Here is a 19,133-nt window from a genome sequence, read left to right as displayed (position 1 = left end):
GGCGTGTGGCACAGTTTTGGCGCCAGCTGTCATAGAGTGCGGTCGTGTCGATACAGTTCTCTGCGGTGAGTGCAATGTCTTTAAAAACAACGGCGCTATGCCTCTCTAAGTTAAATTCACGCTGAGCCACTTGCAGATGTCTCGGAATGGGAAAAGGTTAATGCCGCATTCTCGGTGTTAAAGACATGTTAGGAGGTGTCTGTCCAATGTCCATCTTTGAACGTTAATAAATTATATTTTGTCTCAATTTAGTGACTTTTCAAATCTTTAAATGTCATCTGCAAATGAGGAAGAAGATTTTTAATTACTAATGATAATATATAAAATAGTGTTAACATAAATATAATAGCGCTATGCATCCAGGGCACCACGGTGGCGAGATGCTAAATACGTTGCCTGATATACCGGAGGTCGTGGGATTGATCCTGACCTTGATGCCTGTTGTATTCTCCCAAAGTCGCGTGGGTCTTTCCCTCCACATTTAGAAACATGCCTTTAGAGTAACAATTGGCTAAAATAAATGTCCACATAAGCACGATCATTTGTGGCCAAGTCATTTCTGAACAAGAGCTATATAGCTCTGGGCCTTACCTACTAAAATAATTGTTTTTTATAGTTTAGCAATTGGGCCACCCTGTATATAGCAGATGCCATGGCACCACTAAAAACTAATCATATTTTTCTTTACTCTATTTTTCTTCCAAATTTGTTGTCACGGTTCAACTAGAAGGGAATTAATTACGTCACAAGTGATGTCATCACATGTATGGAACGATACAGGCGGATTTTTCTACTAATATAGCTGTCCGCCTGATGATGCTAGTTGTAATTACTACTAGAATTGCATAGGCATGTGACTAGCAGCCACAGCCATTCTGATAGGTATACTAGATGTGGTGTGCCGGATGTGCAAATAGTTTATCTTCAATCTGGACAGACCTGGCTGAAATTTAGCCCTGGTGATGAATTTCCACCGAATTAGAAGTTCATTTCCTGCAGCTGCCTGGTATTTATATGAATGATTAAAGACACTACGGACTTTGTTATAAAATAGATGTTAAAATTTACAAATATGCAAAGGAATTTTTTAATTCAGACCTTACGGCATCATTCACAAGAGTAATTAATTGTTTTATTTTGACGTAACTTGTATTCAGGTTTTGCAAACGACTCCAATCAATTTGCAAAACGTAAACATAACTTTGGTTGTATGTTCTCTTTTAGAGAAAATATAAATCTCCCTGGAATGTGACTGAAATTAAAACACATTGAATCACACCAAATAGACATTGGCATCCATCTATAGCCCATCTTTTAATCAGGCGAACTACATTTGCATTTCAAAAGAAGTCCCTTAGTGTCTCCTGGCTTAATTGAGTGCTCATTTCAAAGGCAGCGTTCATTTATTTTGGTGCCCCAAATTCCTGTGCATCCTGCCAGTAACCCCAACAACATTTAGTTATCTTCCTGTATGCGCACCGTACCAGACAGGGAAGTCATATTCCTGTGGCGTTACACCCCTCTCAAGTACCTATAAGAAGGGGGGAGGCTTCAGACAGGGGATAACTCTGTCATGTACACGTCCGTGCAGAGAACACTTTTCTTTAATTCTAGATTTGAAGCTTTCGTGACTGCAAGGAATCATCTTCTTAGGTTTTTTCGGTAAAGTCACGTAGAAAGTAAAATAAAATTATTGATACAGCTAATCTGGCTGTGACGGTCCCACCTGATGACGGAGACTTGTGTTGCCTCCGAAACGTCATGATTTTTGTTTTTATTTTATTTTACTTTCTACGTGACTTTACCGAAAAAACCTAAGAAGATGAACACTTTTCTTCAATGTTTTTTAATCTCTTTTTTAAATGAAAAAATATTTCAGTCTGCCAGTGTGGTTGCTCCTCTGTACTTTGCTCAGCAATCCAGAAAACACCAGATATATTTAACAAGAGAGTACTTCAACAGTCATATGACTCTACAGTCCTAGCAACACGGATAGGTGTCTGCTCTGCCTAGACTACAAAGTTTACATTGGCATTGCTGGAAGCAATGAAGTATGCGTGCTTGGAAGGTCGTGATGAATTGACCCAAGCTGCTAGACTTATCGCCGATGCCGGATTGGATAAGTTAACGAAGGTGGGCTCCGCTCCTGCCACCTCATTGGTGGCAGGAAGAGTTCTCCAGCAATGGAAAGATGACCTACTTTCTTCCATCAGCCCCCCAACACAGCCAGATTACCATTTTGATGTGGCATTTTTGTTTGTAAAGGACCTCCCGGATCAGTTTAACTCTCTCCCATTCTGATGACATATGTGTATGTCATCTGAACGGAACCAGAAGATAAACTAAAATAACTTTGTCGGTACCGAGGCTCCCACAAGGCCACGCGGGGAGGGCATGTGGCACAATTTGGCGCCAGCTATCATACAGTGCGGTCGTGTCGCTACGGTTCTCTGCGTTGAGTACAGTGTCTTTAAAAACAACGGCGCTATGCCTCTCTAAATAAAATTTATGCTGAACCGCTTGTGCATCCCGAGATTCAGCAGTGAACGGGACACCCACCTTGCAACTTGCAGGGCTAAGAAGACTGAAGGACAAGCCATGAAACAGTGGCGGTTATTGGTGATGATATAATGTAAGGCTTAACTCACATTTCAGCTTCCAAGCAAGGCTGGCTTTAGAGCAAAAACTCCTAGGGATGGGACTGCATCAAGTTTGCTTGGCAGTTTCGACAGTGGAAACCACTCGAAGAACTCACAGCCACCACAGAGCCCCGGGATAGAGTTTTGGGTGTCTTGCCTTCCACGCCCCAATATTCGATTGATTGGGCATGTGTCTTAGTCTGGGGAGGTGTGAACTCGGTTATTCACCGATTAAAATCCGAAGGGCCCAGGCATCGGTGACCAACCGAGTTATCCAAGAGGACTGCGCATCTCTCCATGGGGCAATTGCTGTTGACGCCCCACCAAATTGGTTATTTTGTTGACCCTTGGGATGATTGGCTAAGTTAATGGACGACTGGGTTTCAAACAACTTTCCAACCTTGTTTTTTTTATTAAATCATCCCCACCTAACAGAGTTATCTGTATGAAGCTTAGAGAGATGATATTATTTATAGTGATGTCTTGACAATCGTATGAAGCAGAATTTGAAATATTATTGTGTTAAGTATTAACATTGGTGCTTAATTACTTTGACCGTATGAACGCTGTGCCTTAATAATACAGCATTGACTCCATTCCAGACGCAGAATGTGATGTACGATCTCGTATCGGATCTCAACGAGAGGAACGAGGAGTTCGAGAAGCGCCTGGCTACCATGGAGGGCAAACTCGAAGTCATGGCAGACTGCATCACCTCGCTGCCCGCGCGTATTGCACAGACGATGATCCAACACATGGCTACGGGCCAAGATGCGCCCCTGGCTTTGCAGCAGTGCGAAATCGCCCCGGGACAGCTCGGCTTGGACGGAACATCGCAGTACGTCAGGGAACCCCACTTCAGCCTGGAAAGGCAGATGCACTTGCCCAGCCCATCGCAGCACAGTTTTGACTGCGGTCTTTTGCACGTGAGCAGCTCGATGTCTCTCCACAGCACATCCGGCGGCCCGCTCACCAGCAGTACATCGCTACATCATAGCACAGAGGCAGGTGGCCTCATACAAAACGGAGTTGGACGGCCCCAGCGGTCGCTGAGCCCCACCCTGAGCAGCACTTCTCGGAACCAATCCACTTCTCCAGCCCGACACCGCCGATCAGCCACGAGTGGACTTCATGCGCACCAAAGCATGTGACGTGGCAGGGATGCGAACGGCTTCCCATTCAGTTGCCTTAGCAAAGTATTTTATAGAGCGCCGTCTTAATTTGTTTTCTTTATTGCTTCCTCAATCTGGCTTTGCTCGTAATTGGATTGATGTAGGAGCGCGTATGTGTTTGCTGGGCTTTTTCAAACAGTGTAGAGTGGGTGCTGGCTGGGATTTAACTCAGGTGTATGCCTCCCGCAGCTCTAATTGAAACAAAAACAAACCCTTATCACAGCAAATATCTAGCGGCTAAAACATTATTTAGTATTTTGCACATTATGATAAAATACAGTGAAAGCACAAATTTGTTCATTGCTTCCGTTTGCCCTAATCCAAAGATGTCTATCAATATTGTATTGCGCTACTATTTATTTTACTGCAGTAATGTTTGTCTTCGTGTGGGGTTCTCCAACCAATGCTATATCCTAAGCACCCCCCTCCAAAAAAAGGGTCACAGTCAGTGACACAGGGTTGGCAAATAATCAACCTTTTTATTTTTCGATTTAAAGCTTTCGTGACTGCAGGGATTCATATTCTTGGTTCATATTTTATTATTTCCCTTCTACGTGACTTTACCGAAAGAACCAAGAATATGAATCAACCTTTTGGCATAGGAAGGCATGGGTTTAGTAGTGGGAGGGTATCCTCTTGCTATACAAGCTGGAAGAGTATGCGTCGTGTACCCATGACTCTCACGATCTTTGCCAACTCTATGCCAATGAATGTGCAGCCTTGAAAGTTGAGCGTGGAGCTGGAGAAAGAAATACGTGTTCATCGTGCATTCACTGGCATTGTTCATATTTGTTTACATTGCGACTGACGATTTCTTACTTTAGGATGATGATTATTTAACATTTTCAAGCATTCCACATCTGATGTTAATGGGGTTTTGCTTTCTTAGAAAAAAACCATGAAACAAGAAGTGTTGTTTTAATTGTGTTAAGAGAGTGCCTCGCATTTTAATTCGCCTTTTCTCATGCCCTTCCTATGCAAGTCCAACAGCTCCAACTCGAGTGTATACTAATCAAATTGGAAAGAGATGTTTTTGAGAACCCACAATATGTAGTCATACCTGAGAAAAATGGGTGATCGAAAGTCCCAGTGCTGTGAAAACAAATACATTGGTTAGCTTCCAGTGAAATCAATGGTTTACAGTATATTTACATTGGCTATTAAATGTAATATTTACGATGTATTGTTTGCTAATGTAATTTTGTTAATTATATAAATCATGCATATATCTATATATAATGTAAGATGGAATTAAACATTTATATAATTTTATATTGCCTCTTTTTTTTAAAATAAGCACCTAATAGATGATGTTACTTGCATTAATCAATTAAAATTATATCAATTCATTGCATTGTGTGTCATTCTGTTATGCATTATTTGTTACGTATGTGCAGTAAAATGTATTTATTTTCTTTAAAGGCATCTTAAATATATTTGCAGTTGCCTTCGTGGTATGTAAAGAGCTGTATATCTAAAATTGATACTGAATATCACATGATGACAATGCACTCTGGGTTTATAAGTGATCGTTGTTGCAGCCTTGAAAGTGATTAAGGAAAATGAAGCAGTTATATCGTCAAAAGGCATCGTTGGCTCCAGCAGAAAAATGAAAGAGAAACACCTTGAGGAGCGGATGAGGTTGTTGATCACGCAAAGGAGAGCGGGGGGGGGGAATTCTTGGAATAGCCTCGACTGAAATTGCATTGACCCAGATCATGAGCACGGAAAGTGAAGAAGTCTATAGAGGCAAGAGGTGTTTTTTCACGCAAGTTTATGGATTTTGAGATCTACTGAGGAGTTTTTTTTTTTTCAAAATACATGTACATGACACTATAGTCTTTCTGTGGGAGATGGAACAGAAAGGGGTGAGATGTAGGCTTTCATGAGGCTTTGTCTGGGAGACACGTGTGTAAGTAGGGAGGTTTGAATGCAGACGTGGTGACTGCCAGTGGAGGTGGCAGAAATGTAGGAACACGGGAAACATGAGAACAAGAAAAATGCATCACATTTTACAAAAAGACAAAATTATTCAAGCCCATCGCTATGAAAAGAATTCCACTATACAAAAAGACTAAATTATTCAAGCCCATCGCTATGAAAATAATTCCACATCTAGTGAACTTCAACCGCCCTTCTGTTACATGGTGATGGTGACTCGGCTTAAACTGTTGTGATTTATTTCATTTTGTTTTATTTATTTAGTTTTATTAACTACTAGCTTTACTACCCGGCTTCGCCCGGGACTTGGATTCACCACGCCCGGCCGCTTTTGTCTCCCTAGTGGCGATGTCCACACACCACACCAGTTACTCGTTTGAGGCTGAGTCGACCTAGGGGAGGCCCAGGACCGGTTCAAACAATCGTCACCGGTGGTGGCCGTGAGCGGGAATCGAACTCGGGTCGCATGCGCGGGTCACATGACAGAGATGTGACGTCACAGCTCACTTGCCGTGCAAAACTAGAGCCATTATTGAGCCCCCCCCCAAAAAAAAAATACAAAAGTGTATTTTTATAATGTTTGCATGGTGTACAGTCTGGAAAGTACCCACATGGCAAATTTCAAGTTTGTTGCATGTCGGGAAGTACGCTAAACATTTTTAACAGACACATAATCACAAATTTCCCTTTTATATATAGAGAGAAGAAAAATATATTGTACCATTTAAGTGTGAATGTAATGAAAGTGTGATTACTAATTTACTTAATTAAATGTAACGTCTATATGTTGTAGTTGGGGGTAAATAAGCAAATGATTTGGAGCCGCCACTGCACGCGAGGAAGAGGTGGGAAAATTAATTGTTATTGAAGAGGTGACTTTTGAATCGAATGCAGAGGATAAAAGCAGTCTCACAACTATACAAAATAAGGGAATGGACAATGCAGGAAAGGGAAACCATATTCTTAGGTTTTTTCGGTAAAGTCACGTAGGTAAAAAATTAAAATTAATAAAAGTAAAATAAAAATCACGACGTTTCGGAGGTAACACATCGTGATTTTTATTTTATTTTACTTTTATTAATTTTAATTTTTTACCTACGTGACTTTACTGAAAAAACCTAAGAATATGAATCCTTGCAGTCACGAAAGCTTCAAATCTAGGGAAACCATAGTTTAGGGATAGCAAGGAACGGCCTGCTACACTTTAGAGCTTTACTGCAGAATTCACCATTGAGATATTAACTGTAACAAGACCATTTAAGATGCTAAAAACCAATCGTTCCTGATTTAGCTGAGAGCCACCGGAGAAAAGTGAGGACCAGTATTGTGGGATGTGATTCACGAACACTCAACGCTACATGCGCGCCTCGCTTTACAAGCATTCTTTCTACGAGAATTCGCCGTAACGAGCTATTTGAATTCAGACCCATTTGTTCGCACAACGAGCAGAACGTTTGCTTATCGGGTCCAGACCAATCGATGAATATGCGTCCTCGTGGTGGCAGGGGGCGCACGGTGGCCTGCAGATGTTCAGCAGCTATGCTGAGTGCGCACGAGTTTGGCCGTGTGGAGTGAAAGGTGTATCGTGGTGGCACTAATGGAGTGGGTGTGGGGAGCGGTGGTGGGTGTGGGGAGCGGTGGTGGTGTGGGGAGCGGTGGTGGTTTGGGGAGCGGTGGTGGTGTGGGGAGCGGTGGTGGTGTGGGGAGCGGTGGTGGTGTGGGGAGCGGTGGTGGAAGGGCTTGTTCGCAGCACTGCGAACCCAGCCACCCGAGTTCGATTCCCGCCCATGGCCAATACCAGTGATGATTCTCTGAACCATTCCTGGGCCTCCCCCGAGGTAAACTCAGCCTCAAATGAGTACCTGATACGGGGTGTAAAATTCGCCCCTTCGTGCGTGCTGGCCTTCATATGTGCCTGCGAACAGCACTTGCCCCAACCAGTATGTTCTGGCTATATGGGGGGGGATCTTGAACTGTAGTTCTTCATGTGTGTTGTTACATTTGATGTATGACTTTATTTTAAAATTATTATTGGCAGTTTTCGCATTAAAAAAAGTTGTTCAAGAGTGGAATTTTTGGGGGGGCTGACACGTAGGTCAGCTTTTAACATGGGGAGGAGTCAATTGGAAAACGATGATCGTTGAACAAGTTTTCACTTGCCGAGCAATTCTCGCCGAACGTATCTCGCTCGTTAAGCGAGACACGCCTGTACTTGCCGAGTGTTACTTTGTTTAGGAAAGTCTTTATGCGAATGTGACAGTGTTTGTGTGTATTGTATGTGTCTGTGTGTTTATAACAGCGCATTATTGTATAGGGTAGAGTAATTGTATCCGATTGTGTACACGTGACACTACGAGGCAGTTGGAGGCAGTCCCATTACAACAATGGACGGCAGTGATGCTCAGCAATGAACAGAGTACTGGGTGGCTAAACTTCAGCAAGTTGGTGCATCTCCCAGAATTTGACACTTCATCATCACGATCCATGGGCAGATAGACCGTATGTGTCCACTGCACATTTCGTCATTTGACACGTCACGTGGCCTCAAAGTGCACCTAGCCTGGCACAATCGCAGTTGTACCTTCTATGACATGCTGCCCCAGGTGCTGGCTAAATTGACCCGTAGGGATAGAGCCATCTTGGCAGGTGATTTTAATGCCTGAGTGGGTCATAACGCAGGCACCTGGGCCAAAGTTATTGGAAGGCATGGGCCAGATCAGCTCAATAACAATGGTAGGGGGCTGATAAACTTCTGTGCAGCCCATCAGCCTGTCATCGCTAACACACTATTCTAGCATCGGCGCATTATGGATGCATGCTGGGTCCAAGGAAGAGCATCTGTGGGACGATATCGTGACAGAACAGCGAAAACGGGCTCATGTTCTTGATACCAGGACCAAACGTGGAGCTAATCTGCTCACTGACCATCCACTTGTCATATGTATACTAGCTTTACTTTAGGGCCTGGTCACCCCGTGGTGCCCTTATCAACGTTTAACCTACTCACGCCGGCTTGTGCCCACCCTCACAGTCGGCCATATTTGCGGAATACACCACGCCGCCGTTGACCCTGGCCATTGACCGAGCAACCCAACGTTCCTACCAGCTCCCTCCGCAGGAATGTGTTATTTAAAGGCAGTGTTTTTCACAATTGTGTTTTGTTAATTGTGCTTGAGACCTACTGCCAATGCAGCAGACCTACCAAACAATTGTGTTTACACGCAGCATTGCCATTCTGCGAGGAGACGTCACCCCTATGACCTAAGGTCAGAAGTGGCCAGTGAGGGATCAACAAATTTCACAGCTACCCAATTAGTAAGTTCCTGCGTGGGCGGCGTGTTGAACGCGTGGATGTTGCGTTGAATGCATGGACGTGTTGAATTCGTGTCACATTGAATGCGTCGGCATCGTGTTGGATGCCTGAGTGTCCTGTTGAATTCGTGGGCGTCCTGCATGTGAATATGTTAAACTTCTTTCGCACCGTACGTAACCAACCTTGTCAATCAGGTGCAGGGGAAGGACAACAAAAACACAAAAAGCAGTTCTAAAGAAATGTTTTCAACCTAGATATAAAAGTGCATAGCTGCAGTAGCTTCCTAGTATCGGAAGAGCATTCCAGACAGCCGCAGAAACTCATCTGAGTGTGATGCAGTAGCCATCTTTGTTAGATGGCGAGCGAAAAGCCGCTGCGAGGATGACCGGAGTTCACGTGATGCTTTATGCTCCTTGCCGAGATCAGCAAGGTATTGTAGGTTCATTTGTGGCACGGACTGTGCGTGTAATGAGTGCATGGGTATCGTGTTGAACGTGGGTGGGGGGTGGCGGCGCTAATTAGTTCTTCATGTGTGGCGAGCGGTACATTTGATGTTTTATAATTTTATTTTTAAATATAATTTGGATTTCTCAAACGAAAAAAATTAAAGGGAAAATTTTGGGGCTGAAAAGTAACTCAGCTTTGAACATGGGAGTCATCGGAAAAACGATGACCGTTTAACAAATTTTTGATTAACGAGAAATTGTCACCGCTCGTTTGTCACTCATTAAGCATTATATAACTTTTATAACACTAATATTAAAATTGAAATAATTTTGATAATTACCATAAATAAAACTGAGGCAATTTACAAAGAAAATTTTACTTCATAGTAAATGGCAAAAAGGGTACCTCTGCTTTATATATTAACTTTATTAGGTAATGCAGGAAAATACATTTTTGTTAATACGTTCAAATGGGCCCAAATTAATAAACAGAACAAATAAAAATGGCCATGTCACTGAAACCCAAAAAGAAAAATATCAGTTCCCACAAAATGCAATTCTGAGTAATATCATCATTTAATAAGAGATATATTGGTGCATATGCTTACACTCAGGTGACATAAGAATGTCTTGTATAACAGTACACTTCGTGTTTGTAAGTTATGCAGAAGTTTTATGTATGACTTTGGCTCTTGCCACAAGTCTAAGCAGCATGTGCTGGATGTGGTGATCCATTTCAGTCTTCTCTTTTTATCTTCAGCAACCACCAAGTTATTGGTGAGTGCATTTCTCTCAATCTGGACCGCCTCGCTGTGGAACGGAAAGAAAATGGTTATTGAGAAAACAAGCGAAATTATACTGCACAACATTGAAAATAACACTTAAAATAATTCTGAAATATCACGTTGCAGTGTTTACAACTGGGAACAATAAAACGGCAAAATAATAACCTCAAAATGCTTTGCTGTTGATAGGTTTAATGTGTTACACCCACCTGAATGTATTCCATTTCAATCGTGTCGAGGGGCTTGCGCCGGAAACGTAGAGGCAGAGGTTCGATTGTTTCCATTGGCAGACTCTTCACCGCCATGGGTCTGGCTGTGCCGACCAGATCGATGGCAGTCTTTCCCAATTCCTGAGCTGTAAAAACAAACCAAGCTTATACATAATGCATTTACATTAAAGTGCACGCGTAGAAATAGACAAGAAACACCACTGAATGAGCAGTAATAAAGAAAGTTAATTCTAGATTTGAAGTTTTCGTGACTGCAAGGATTCATACTCTTTGGTCTTTTCGGTAAAGTCACGTAGGTAAAAAATAAATGAAAAAACAACTAAATTAAATCACGACGTTACTGTATCAAGTAATTTTGCTGTGACGGTTCCACCTGAAGACGGAAGCTTGTGTTGCCTCCGAAACGTCGTGATTTAATTTAGTTGTTTTCTCATTTATTTTTTACCTACGTGACTTTACCGAATAAAGAAAGTCTTAGCTGCATCATGTTTATCTCTAAAATAGTCATTGTAACCTATCGCAAGAGGTAGTGGGGTGAAATGACCAAGAGTTTTGATCATCATGGGGAAAACATGTTGTTGCCATGAACAAAATGTACATCGTCACCATCACGATTGGCATTGTCATTTTAAATGTTTCCTCAAGAGGGTGGCCGAGCTTCAAAGTTTGAAAATAAGATTGCCAAGTCTTTAAATTTGGAACGCGCGTAAAAGGGGAATTTAATCCAATAAAAGGTACAGAAAAACAAGTTAACAGTGTTGAAGGAGAGTAATTAAGTAACACACTACTTGAACAAGTTCAATGGGTAAACATTGAAATATCGGAAGTAATACAGGAGGTGTTAAGATGTCCAAACACCAAATAGACATACTCCTTGGTTCTTTCGGTAAAGTCACATAGGTGTCTGTCCTACCTGATGACGGAGGATTGTGTTGCTTCCGTAACGTCGTGATTTAATTTAGTTATTTTCATTTTATTTTAATTTTTTTTTGTTATTTTCACCTACGTGACTTTACCGAAAACTTTAACGAAAACTTCAAATCTAGAACCAAATAGACACCTTATTATTACACAGCATCAAGTCTGCATTAACTACACATGTGCTTGTGGTGAAACATACGAATAAAGGTGCTTTGATAATGTATGCATTCAGCATTGTGAATCTGGCAAAAAAAACTGTCCCATAGATAAGAAACAACTAGGAAAACTACTAAATATGTAATGTAAATCGTATCCTGATATGCAAGGAACTCTATAGTGGAGATTACCAAGTACGTGTAGGATGCACTCATTGCTACACACACGTATTATAATTGTACACACACATAAATATAAAAAATGCATATTGTATGCATTCGCATCTAACGTGTTGCACTTCAACAGAGACAAATAGAGGTCAAAACGAATTGCAGATAACCCCTTAACGCCATAACTTCCATCTCCTGCCTCATCTATTTTACAAAATATCATTATATCATGCATATATTAGCTCATATAATTCCGTTGACATTAAATGTGTAACAAAGCAAGTCTTAAATAACAAAAGCACAACAATTTAAGTTCTAACTAAAAAGCTATTTCCCAACAAATGAGTGCTATGAATAATGTTGTCCAAAATAATTCATGCCATTGCGCATTTATTTTAATTTAATGATTTTACGTGTAACTGACAATATGTACATTATAATTATACTGGTAGGAACCTCCTGGTTACACCAGCCCACAGGGGATTATTGTGTCCGTCCATCGTGCAGGGAGGGGCTGGGTGGGGAGGGTGGGGCTGGGTGGGGAAGGGGGGTAGGGGCTGGGTGGGGAGGGTGGGGAGGGGCTGGGTGGGGAGGGTGGGGAGAGGCTGGGTGGGGAGGGTGGGGCTGGGAGGGGTGGGGCTGGGTGGGGAGGGGATGGTCACCCCGTTGGTGCCCTTATAAAATTCAACGTTGAATCTACTCACGCCGGCTTGTGCCCGCCCTCACAGTCGGGCATATTTGCAGAATACACCACGCCGCCGTTGACCCTGGCCATTGACCGAGCAACCCAACGTTCCTACCAGCTCCCTCCGCAGGAATGTGTTTATAGGTTGAGCAGCTACATCATGGGACCTCCTTTTGCCAGTACCAAAATATGAGAATAGGTTTTCCCCTAGTCTAGGCTCCAAAGAAAGCTGTCTCTGGTGTGGACCAATCAGTTTCAAAGACAGTGCATATATTATCAGAGTATGTTTTTTGTTTGCATTCTGACCACAAGTATTGTGGTTAATGCAGACATGATTCCTTGTAAAAGGTTTCAGTTTGGTGTTCTAACATCTTCACACCTGTTTTGTTGCCAGAAAAAAGGGGAAAACCTATTCTCATTATTCTAGGTTTTAAATTTGTATTAATATTTTTATGACAGGCTTATGTTGACTGACTGCAGATGAAGACCTTTGTACAGCAAATCACAAAAAAACTAAACAATAAAATAGTAAAATACAATTACAATTTCATGAGAAACTGATATCGTGATTAGTGTCATACCATATAAAAATGTATATTGTATCGGCACCATGAAAAATATTCTGGAAACACTTGTTTACTTTGTTTTAGGTGGAACCACAATTGACTAATCTTGCTCATTGTTAAATGGGGAAAACTGACTTCATATAGACTTCATATAGCAGTAGTGATGTCTTGACAATTTACAATTAAGTATAGGTTTAAGAGAAACCAATTCATATATTTTGTACAGACATCGTAAAAGTAAAAAAGACAAATAACCCGTAAATGCTTATTTTATATAGGGTTTTATTCCAAAATTTGCGTGTAAGATGGCAGCCTTCATGCGGCCCATTTTGTTAAGTGAGAAATCACAACGAATGCTATCAATGCGGCGACCGAACATCGATGATCAATCTGCCGGTCACCAGAGCAACAACACATTTCAATAATATTTAAGCCAAGAAATCTGGCAATCCATTGGCAGTTTCCTAAGCTTCATGCAAATAAACGAAGATGTATGTTATGACTGAAACATATCTTTTTTTTTTACCTTGTAATTAGAAAAAGGAGCAAATAAAAATTGCAAACTTACCATTAGAAACTGTGGGAGGATTTCTGCTACGAAACTTGATCAGTGGAATACGCGGTGTGACCAACTGTGGAAAAGTGAAAACATCACATATATTTAAAACACTGTAGCCCCATAATATTCTGCAGAAAATCTGAAAAACTGGAGCTTATCCCTCGGCCCAGGCTCATGCTCCTTACCATTCTCTCATCACTAAATTTCTTGCAGATCACGAATCTGCAAGAAATAATTACTTACTATCGCTCATCTGAATCAGAATATTTATACTGGTAGGAACCTCCTGGTTCCACCAGCCCACAGGGGATTATTGTGTCCGTCCGTCGTGCAGGGAGGGGTTGGGTGAGGGGCTGGGTGGGGAGGGGCTGGGTGGGGAGGGTGGGGCGGTGAGTGGCTGGGTGGGGAGGGTGGTGAGGGGCTAGGTGGGGAGTGTGGGGCTGGGTGGAGGGTGGGAGGGGTGGGGCTGGGTGGGGAGGGGCTGGTCACCCCGTGGTGCCCTTATAAAACTCAACGTTTAACCTACTCACGCCGGCTTGTGCCCGCCCTCACAGTCGGCCATATTTGCGGAATACACCACGCCGCCGTTGACCCTGGCCATTGACCGAGCAACCCCACGTTCCTACCAGCTCCCTCCGCAGGAATGTGTTTTATGCTGGAAGAATCTGATGAGCTATAAAGCTCTTTTTCACAGACGTCCGGTAGGGCTAAGTATGAACGTTAAAACAAACAACACAAAAACACGATCGGAGTGCAAAGTAAAGAAAGGCTAACAAATTGCCCAAAAACATAAAATACAACCAAACCATCCCCATCCTACCAGGCAAAGCGCACTGAGGTATTAACTTATTTTTCATAAGCAATCTGGCCACAAATGATAGCTCAACAAGGTGGCTTATCATATGGAAATTTAGAGAATATACGGGCATCATGGTCAGGCCCAAACCCCCGACCTCCTGCATACCAGGCAAGGAAGATAACATCACACCACAATGGTTCCCCTAAAATAAAGAAATAATGTTCTCAAGTTCAAATGGTCCCTCCCTTACCATTTCATCACCCGATGGTGCCCACTGTTACCATCACTCATTCATCGGCCCTTGCCCACCCTTGCCAACTAAATCACTCTATTTTTACCGCTATTAAACTATGTAAAGCGCGTTGAGCTAAGGTGTTCAATAAATATAAAATAATATAACAATTTGCATCAGAAAACGCTATTTCTGGTCACACAAATGTTATTTCTTCTACTCATGTTCTCCTCTGTCTCACTCCATCTCTGATACTGCATCTACAAAGCTTCTCTCTTCACTCCAAACCTATCTTGTGCTTACTCTTTGGTTCTTTCGGTAAAGTCACGTAGGTATAAAATAAAATAAATTAAATCACCATATTACTATCTTATGCTGTTTTTGCTTATCTCAATACATCCCCATGCCATGTGTTACAGCTCCCTGTGGTATCTCCATCGAGTTCTCTCAATCCATACTTACACTGCCAGCGGTTAAAACCAATGTTCCGCCTTTTGGGGGACATCTTCAGGAAACTGGGGGTACCCTTCTACAACAGCAGCTTCGTATATGGGGGGGTGCTTTACCTGGCTAACAAGCGCCATGACCTCACCAACTTAGCCTGTACTCAGGCGAAGATGGCGGTGTACAGAACGAGAAAAAATATGCTGGAAGGTGACACTGACGGCTGCTCTGTGCTTCCAGTGTTCAGAGGCCTGCTTAAGGCACGGCTCCGGCTGGAGCACGCATACCACACACATGTCGGTGATGTGCACATCTTCTTCGAACGCTGGGGAGCAGGAAAAGCCCTCTGTACCAGCATGGACGGCACCCCCGTGTTCACCTTCTGAAGCGCTCGCTCGTCACCGTGCGCGATGACCACCACCACGTGACTTTTCTTTCGTGTTGTGCGCGGTGCTTTTAGCGCCACAGCGCGGGGATTTGTAGCGTTTATTTTAATATGTTTGCTGGTGACTTTGTGTATTTCATATCGAAATCGCCTCCAGTGCTTTTGCTGCTGGCGGCAATACAAGTTGTTTAAAAGTCTCTCAATCCATACATCTATGTTCCGTGTCTCTGCTTGCTGCTAAACACAGATCTGTGCCGTCTCCTATTTTCACACACCACCCATTTTCTGCACTATGCCCACCTGCAGCATCTCCAATCACTTGCCTCACAACATCCTCGTGTGATTGATCACTCTTCCTCAAGACAGCATCCCTTCCCATCCCCAAGTCTCAACAACAATAGCCAATTTTTCGATTTAAAGCTTTCGTGACTGCAGGGATTCATCTTCTTGGTTCCTTCGGTAAAGTCACGTAGAAGGGAAATAATAAAATAATACAAATAAAACATAATAAAAGAATTATCACGACGTTTCGTCCACAACGCAAGCAGCCGTCCTCAGGTGAAGATCAGGTCTGTCGGAAAGACAGCGTCTTTCAGTCTTTCAGACTCTGTCTTCCCGACAAACCTGTTCTTCACCTGAGGACGACTGCTTGCGTTGTGGCCGAAACGTCGTGAGAATTATTTAAGTATGTTTAATTTTTATTATTTTATTATTTCCATTCTACGTGACTTTACCGAAAGAACCAAGAAGAGGAACAATAGCCAATCCGATGCAGCCACGAGTCATGTGGCTGACCCCTCAACCTCCTTCACCATCCATGAATACTCGAGCACAGAGAACCCAGTCGGTCGACAACGTCAACGAGGTGAAGAAAGTCACATAAACAAAGTACCATCGTTGGAATATTGTAGCATGCAGATAGCAAGCCTCACCCTAAGTCTCCTGCTGTAACCTATGGATATATATATTCATCACATTGGTAGCCTGAGATTCTTCTAACGGTGTTCAGTCATGTTCCCCTAAGCATCTACTTCTCAAAAGCAAGATAGAACCTTGAAAACGCGTTGCTTAAAACACCGATAACACTACCCACTGTAATTAAGCAAACCAACTAGGCACTCGGTCTATGTAAGTATATGACGATTTACGGACGAGGAAACACCACTGCCTCACCCCAGAATTCACTGGTTACAAGTTGGAGCTATACGCACCACACTTTGCAGCAATCCGAGGTCTTAAAAAGTGTACAGGCCAGCCCCTAGATCAGCGGTGGGGAACCTTTTTTCTGCCAAGGGCGATTTGGAAATGTATAACATCATTCGCGGGCCATACAAAATTATTAACTTAAAAATTAGCCCGTTATATTTGGTCAAACTTTTAATTAACTCGCCCCTAATACGATGTGCGATGGCTGGAACTGCTTCTCTTTGGCGAGGCGTGTGGTGATGTTAGCTGGTATTGATGATGTTGCTGCTACTCGCAACTGCTTTTCCAGGTTTGCTCCGAGATTTATTGAATTTCGAGTCCCGCCTGCGGTTATCTTGGCAGGGCCACACCAAATCATTTCGTGGGCCTCATACGGCCCAGCGGACCGGACGTTCCCTCCACCCCTGCCCTAGATCAATAAACTACGCCGACGTTCCATGAAGTTACAGAGCCTCACAGAGTGTCTCGTGATGCCCTGGCATCTAACACGGGCTGCCAGGCCGTGGTGAATCTCAGCGATTGTGCAATCTTCACGCACAGCCCACCGCAGTCCGTCTCTCCCCGAGTGTGATGAAACCTGCACATTTACCACCACGCCATGCATTGCCGATATGCGTAACTACCGCGGAGGGAGAGAAGAAAAAAAAGTTCAAAAACATTCATCACAAACCGGAGCTAATGGATTTACACAATGACAGGACAAATTGTTCGCGATGTAACAACAAGAAGCTGCTGCTGCTGCCGCTCGCTGCATCGCGCCTTGCCCACACTCATCTCGACACAGCCGATATCACCGACGCGAACTTCCAAGGCCCCCGACAATCTTTGAGCGATGGTTGTTGTTTGTTGTTGTTGTCGCGAGTGAAGTTCATCTCGGCAGAAGCGGAGCGCCACGGCAATGGGCAGAAGTGTGGGGGGGGCACAACAAGCCTCGATGTCACCCCCAACACGACTGAGGGGTCACGCAGGGCACCCGCATGACCCAGGAACCCACCCCTCATCGCCTCTCGCGATTGACCGAAAAGTAAAACCGCTACAAGTCTGGAGAGCAAATGACACGCATTATCATTCCCCTAGTTGCGGTTAGCAGACATTGTGACATTAGAGTTTGGCACGTGAACAAATTGCCGTAGGAAATGGAATAAGAGACGCACATCCTCGTCACGTATCACAGACCCCTCACCACCCTAGTCACCCTCACCACCCCTCACCACCCTAGTCACCCCTCACCAGCCTCGTCACCCCTCACCACCTTCGCCACCCTCACCACCCCTCACCACCCCTCACCACCCTAGTCACCCCTCACCACCCCTCACCACCCCTCACCACCCTAGTCACCCCTCACCACCCCTCACCACCCTAGTCACCCCTCACCACCCCTCACCATCTCTCATCAACACTCACCACCCCTCACCAACACTCACCACCCCTCACCAACACTCACCACCCCTCACCACCCTCACCACCCCTCACCACCCTAGTCACCCCTCACCACCCCTCACCACCCTCACCACCCCTCACCACCCTAGTCACCCCTCACCACCCCTCACCACCCCTCACCACCCCACACCACCCACCCCACCCTCACCACCCACCCCACCCCTCACCACCCCTCACCACCCTCACCACCCTCACCAACCTCACCACCCTAGTCACCCCTCACCACCCCTCACCACCCCACACCACCCACCCCACCCTCACCAACCCACCCCACCCCTCACCACCCCCCCCACCACCCCTCACCACCCTAGTCACCCTAGTCACCCTCACCACCCCTCACCATCCTTCACCACCCTAGCCACCCTCACCCCTCTCCACCCCTCACCACCCCTCACCACCCTCACCAACCTAGCCACCTTCACCCCTCACCACCCTCACCACCCTAGTCACCCCTCACACCACCATAGTCACCCCTCACACCACCATAGTCACCCCTCACACACCCTCACCACCCTAGTCACCCTCACCACCCCTCACCACCCCTCACCACCCTAGTCACCCCTCACCACCCCTCACCACCCTCACCACCCCTCACCACCCTCACCACCCCCACCACCCTAGTCACCCTCACCACCCCTCACCACCCCTCACCACCCCTCACCACCCTCACCTCCCTCACCACCCCTCACCACCCTCACCACCACCACTCACCACCACCCTCACCACCCTAGTCACCCCTCACCACCCTCACCACCCTCGTCACCCCTCACACCACCCCTCACACCACCCTAGTCACCCTCACCTCCCTCACCACCCTCACCACCCCTCACCACCCTCACCACCACCACTCACCTGCACAACCCGAGCGGACGCAGCCATTGCTCAGCCGCCGCAAGCTCCGCCACTTCCTGCTCGCGGCAAGCTGCGCGGTGATTGGGCGGCTGCGAGTGACGTCACGGCCGAGGCGCACTGAAGGTCAAACAGCCAAAGTCAGCTGAGTCAGTGACAGCCCGTGCCACCACTGAGCCAGCAAAGTCAGCTGAG

The 19,133-nt window shown here is 44.7% G+C and overlaps 2 protein-coding genes across 4 annotated transcripts in view; one reads left to right on the top strand and one right to left on the bottom strand.

The window, feature by feature from the left end:
* LOC144951618 (small conductance calcium-activated potassium channel protein 2-like) overlaps positions 1-5,152 on the top strand; it is a 52,231-nt gene extending 47,079 nt beyond the window's left edge. For 2 of the 3 annotated variants that reach the window (XM_078881919.1, XM_078881904.1), the window contains one exon: positions 3,242-5,152. In XM_078881919.1, the coding sequence (XP_078738045.1) occupies positions 3,242-3,790 (549 nt within the window). In that variant the 3' untranslated portion in view covers positions 3,791-5,152. The remainder of the gene's footprint in view (positions 1-3,241) is intronic. The other variant, XM_078881913.1, reaches the window with a different exon arrangement.
* A 4,916-nt stretch (positions 5,153-10,068) lies between these two features.
* On the bottom strand, positions 10,069-19,045 carry KGD4 (alpha-ketoglutarate dehydrogenase subunit 4). The gene is made up of 4 exons (XM_078881893.1): positions 18,942-19,045; positions 13,593-13,656; positions 10,506-10,651; positions 10,069-10,321 (listed from the first exon to the last, which is right to left on the bottom strand). Exons 1-4 carry the CDS (start codon positions 18,966-18,968, stop codon positions 10,304-10,306), a joined length of 255 nt encoding a protein of 84 aa, XP_078738019.1. The 5' UTR covers positions 18,969-19,045; the 3' UTR covers positions 10,069-10,303.
* Between the last annotated feature and the right edge of the window lie 88 nt (positions 19,046-19,133).

Source organism: Lampetra fluviatilis, chromosome 3, assembly GCF_964198595.1.
Source record: "Lampetra fluviatilis chromosome 3, kcLamFluv1.1, whole genome shotgun sequence".
NCBI classification, from domain to species: domain Eukaryota; kingdom Metazoa; phylum Chordata; class Hyperoartia; order Petromyzontiformes; family Petromyzontidae; genus Lampetra; species Lampetra fluviatilis.
Note: the sequence above shows the minus strand (reverse complement) of the source record. Positions and strands in the feature narration are given on the sequence as shown.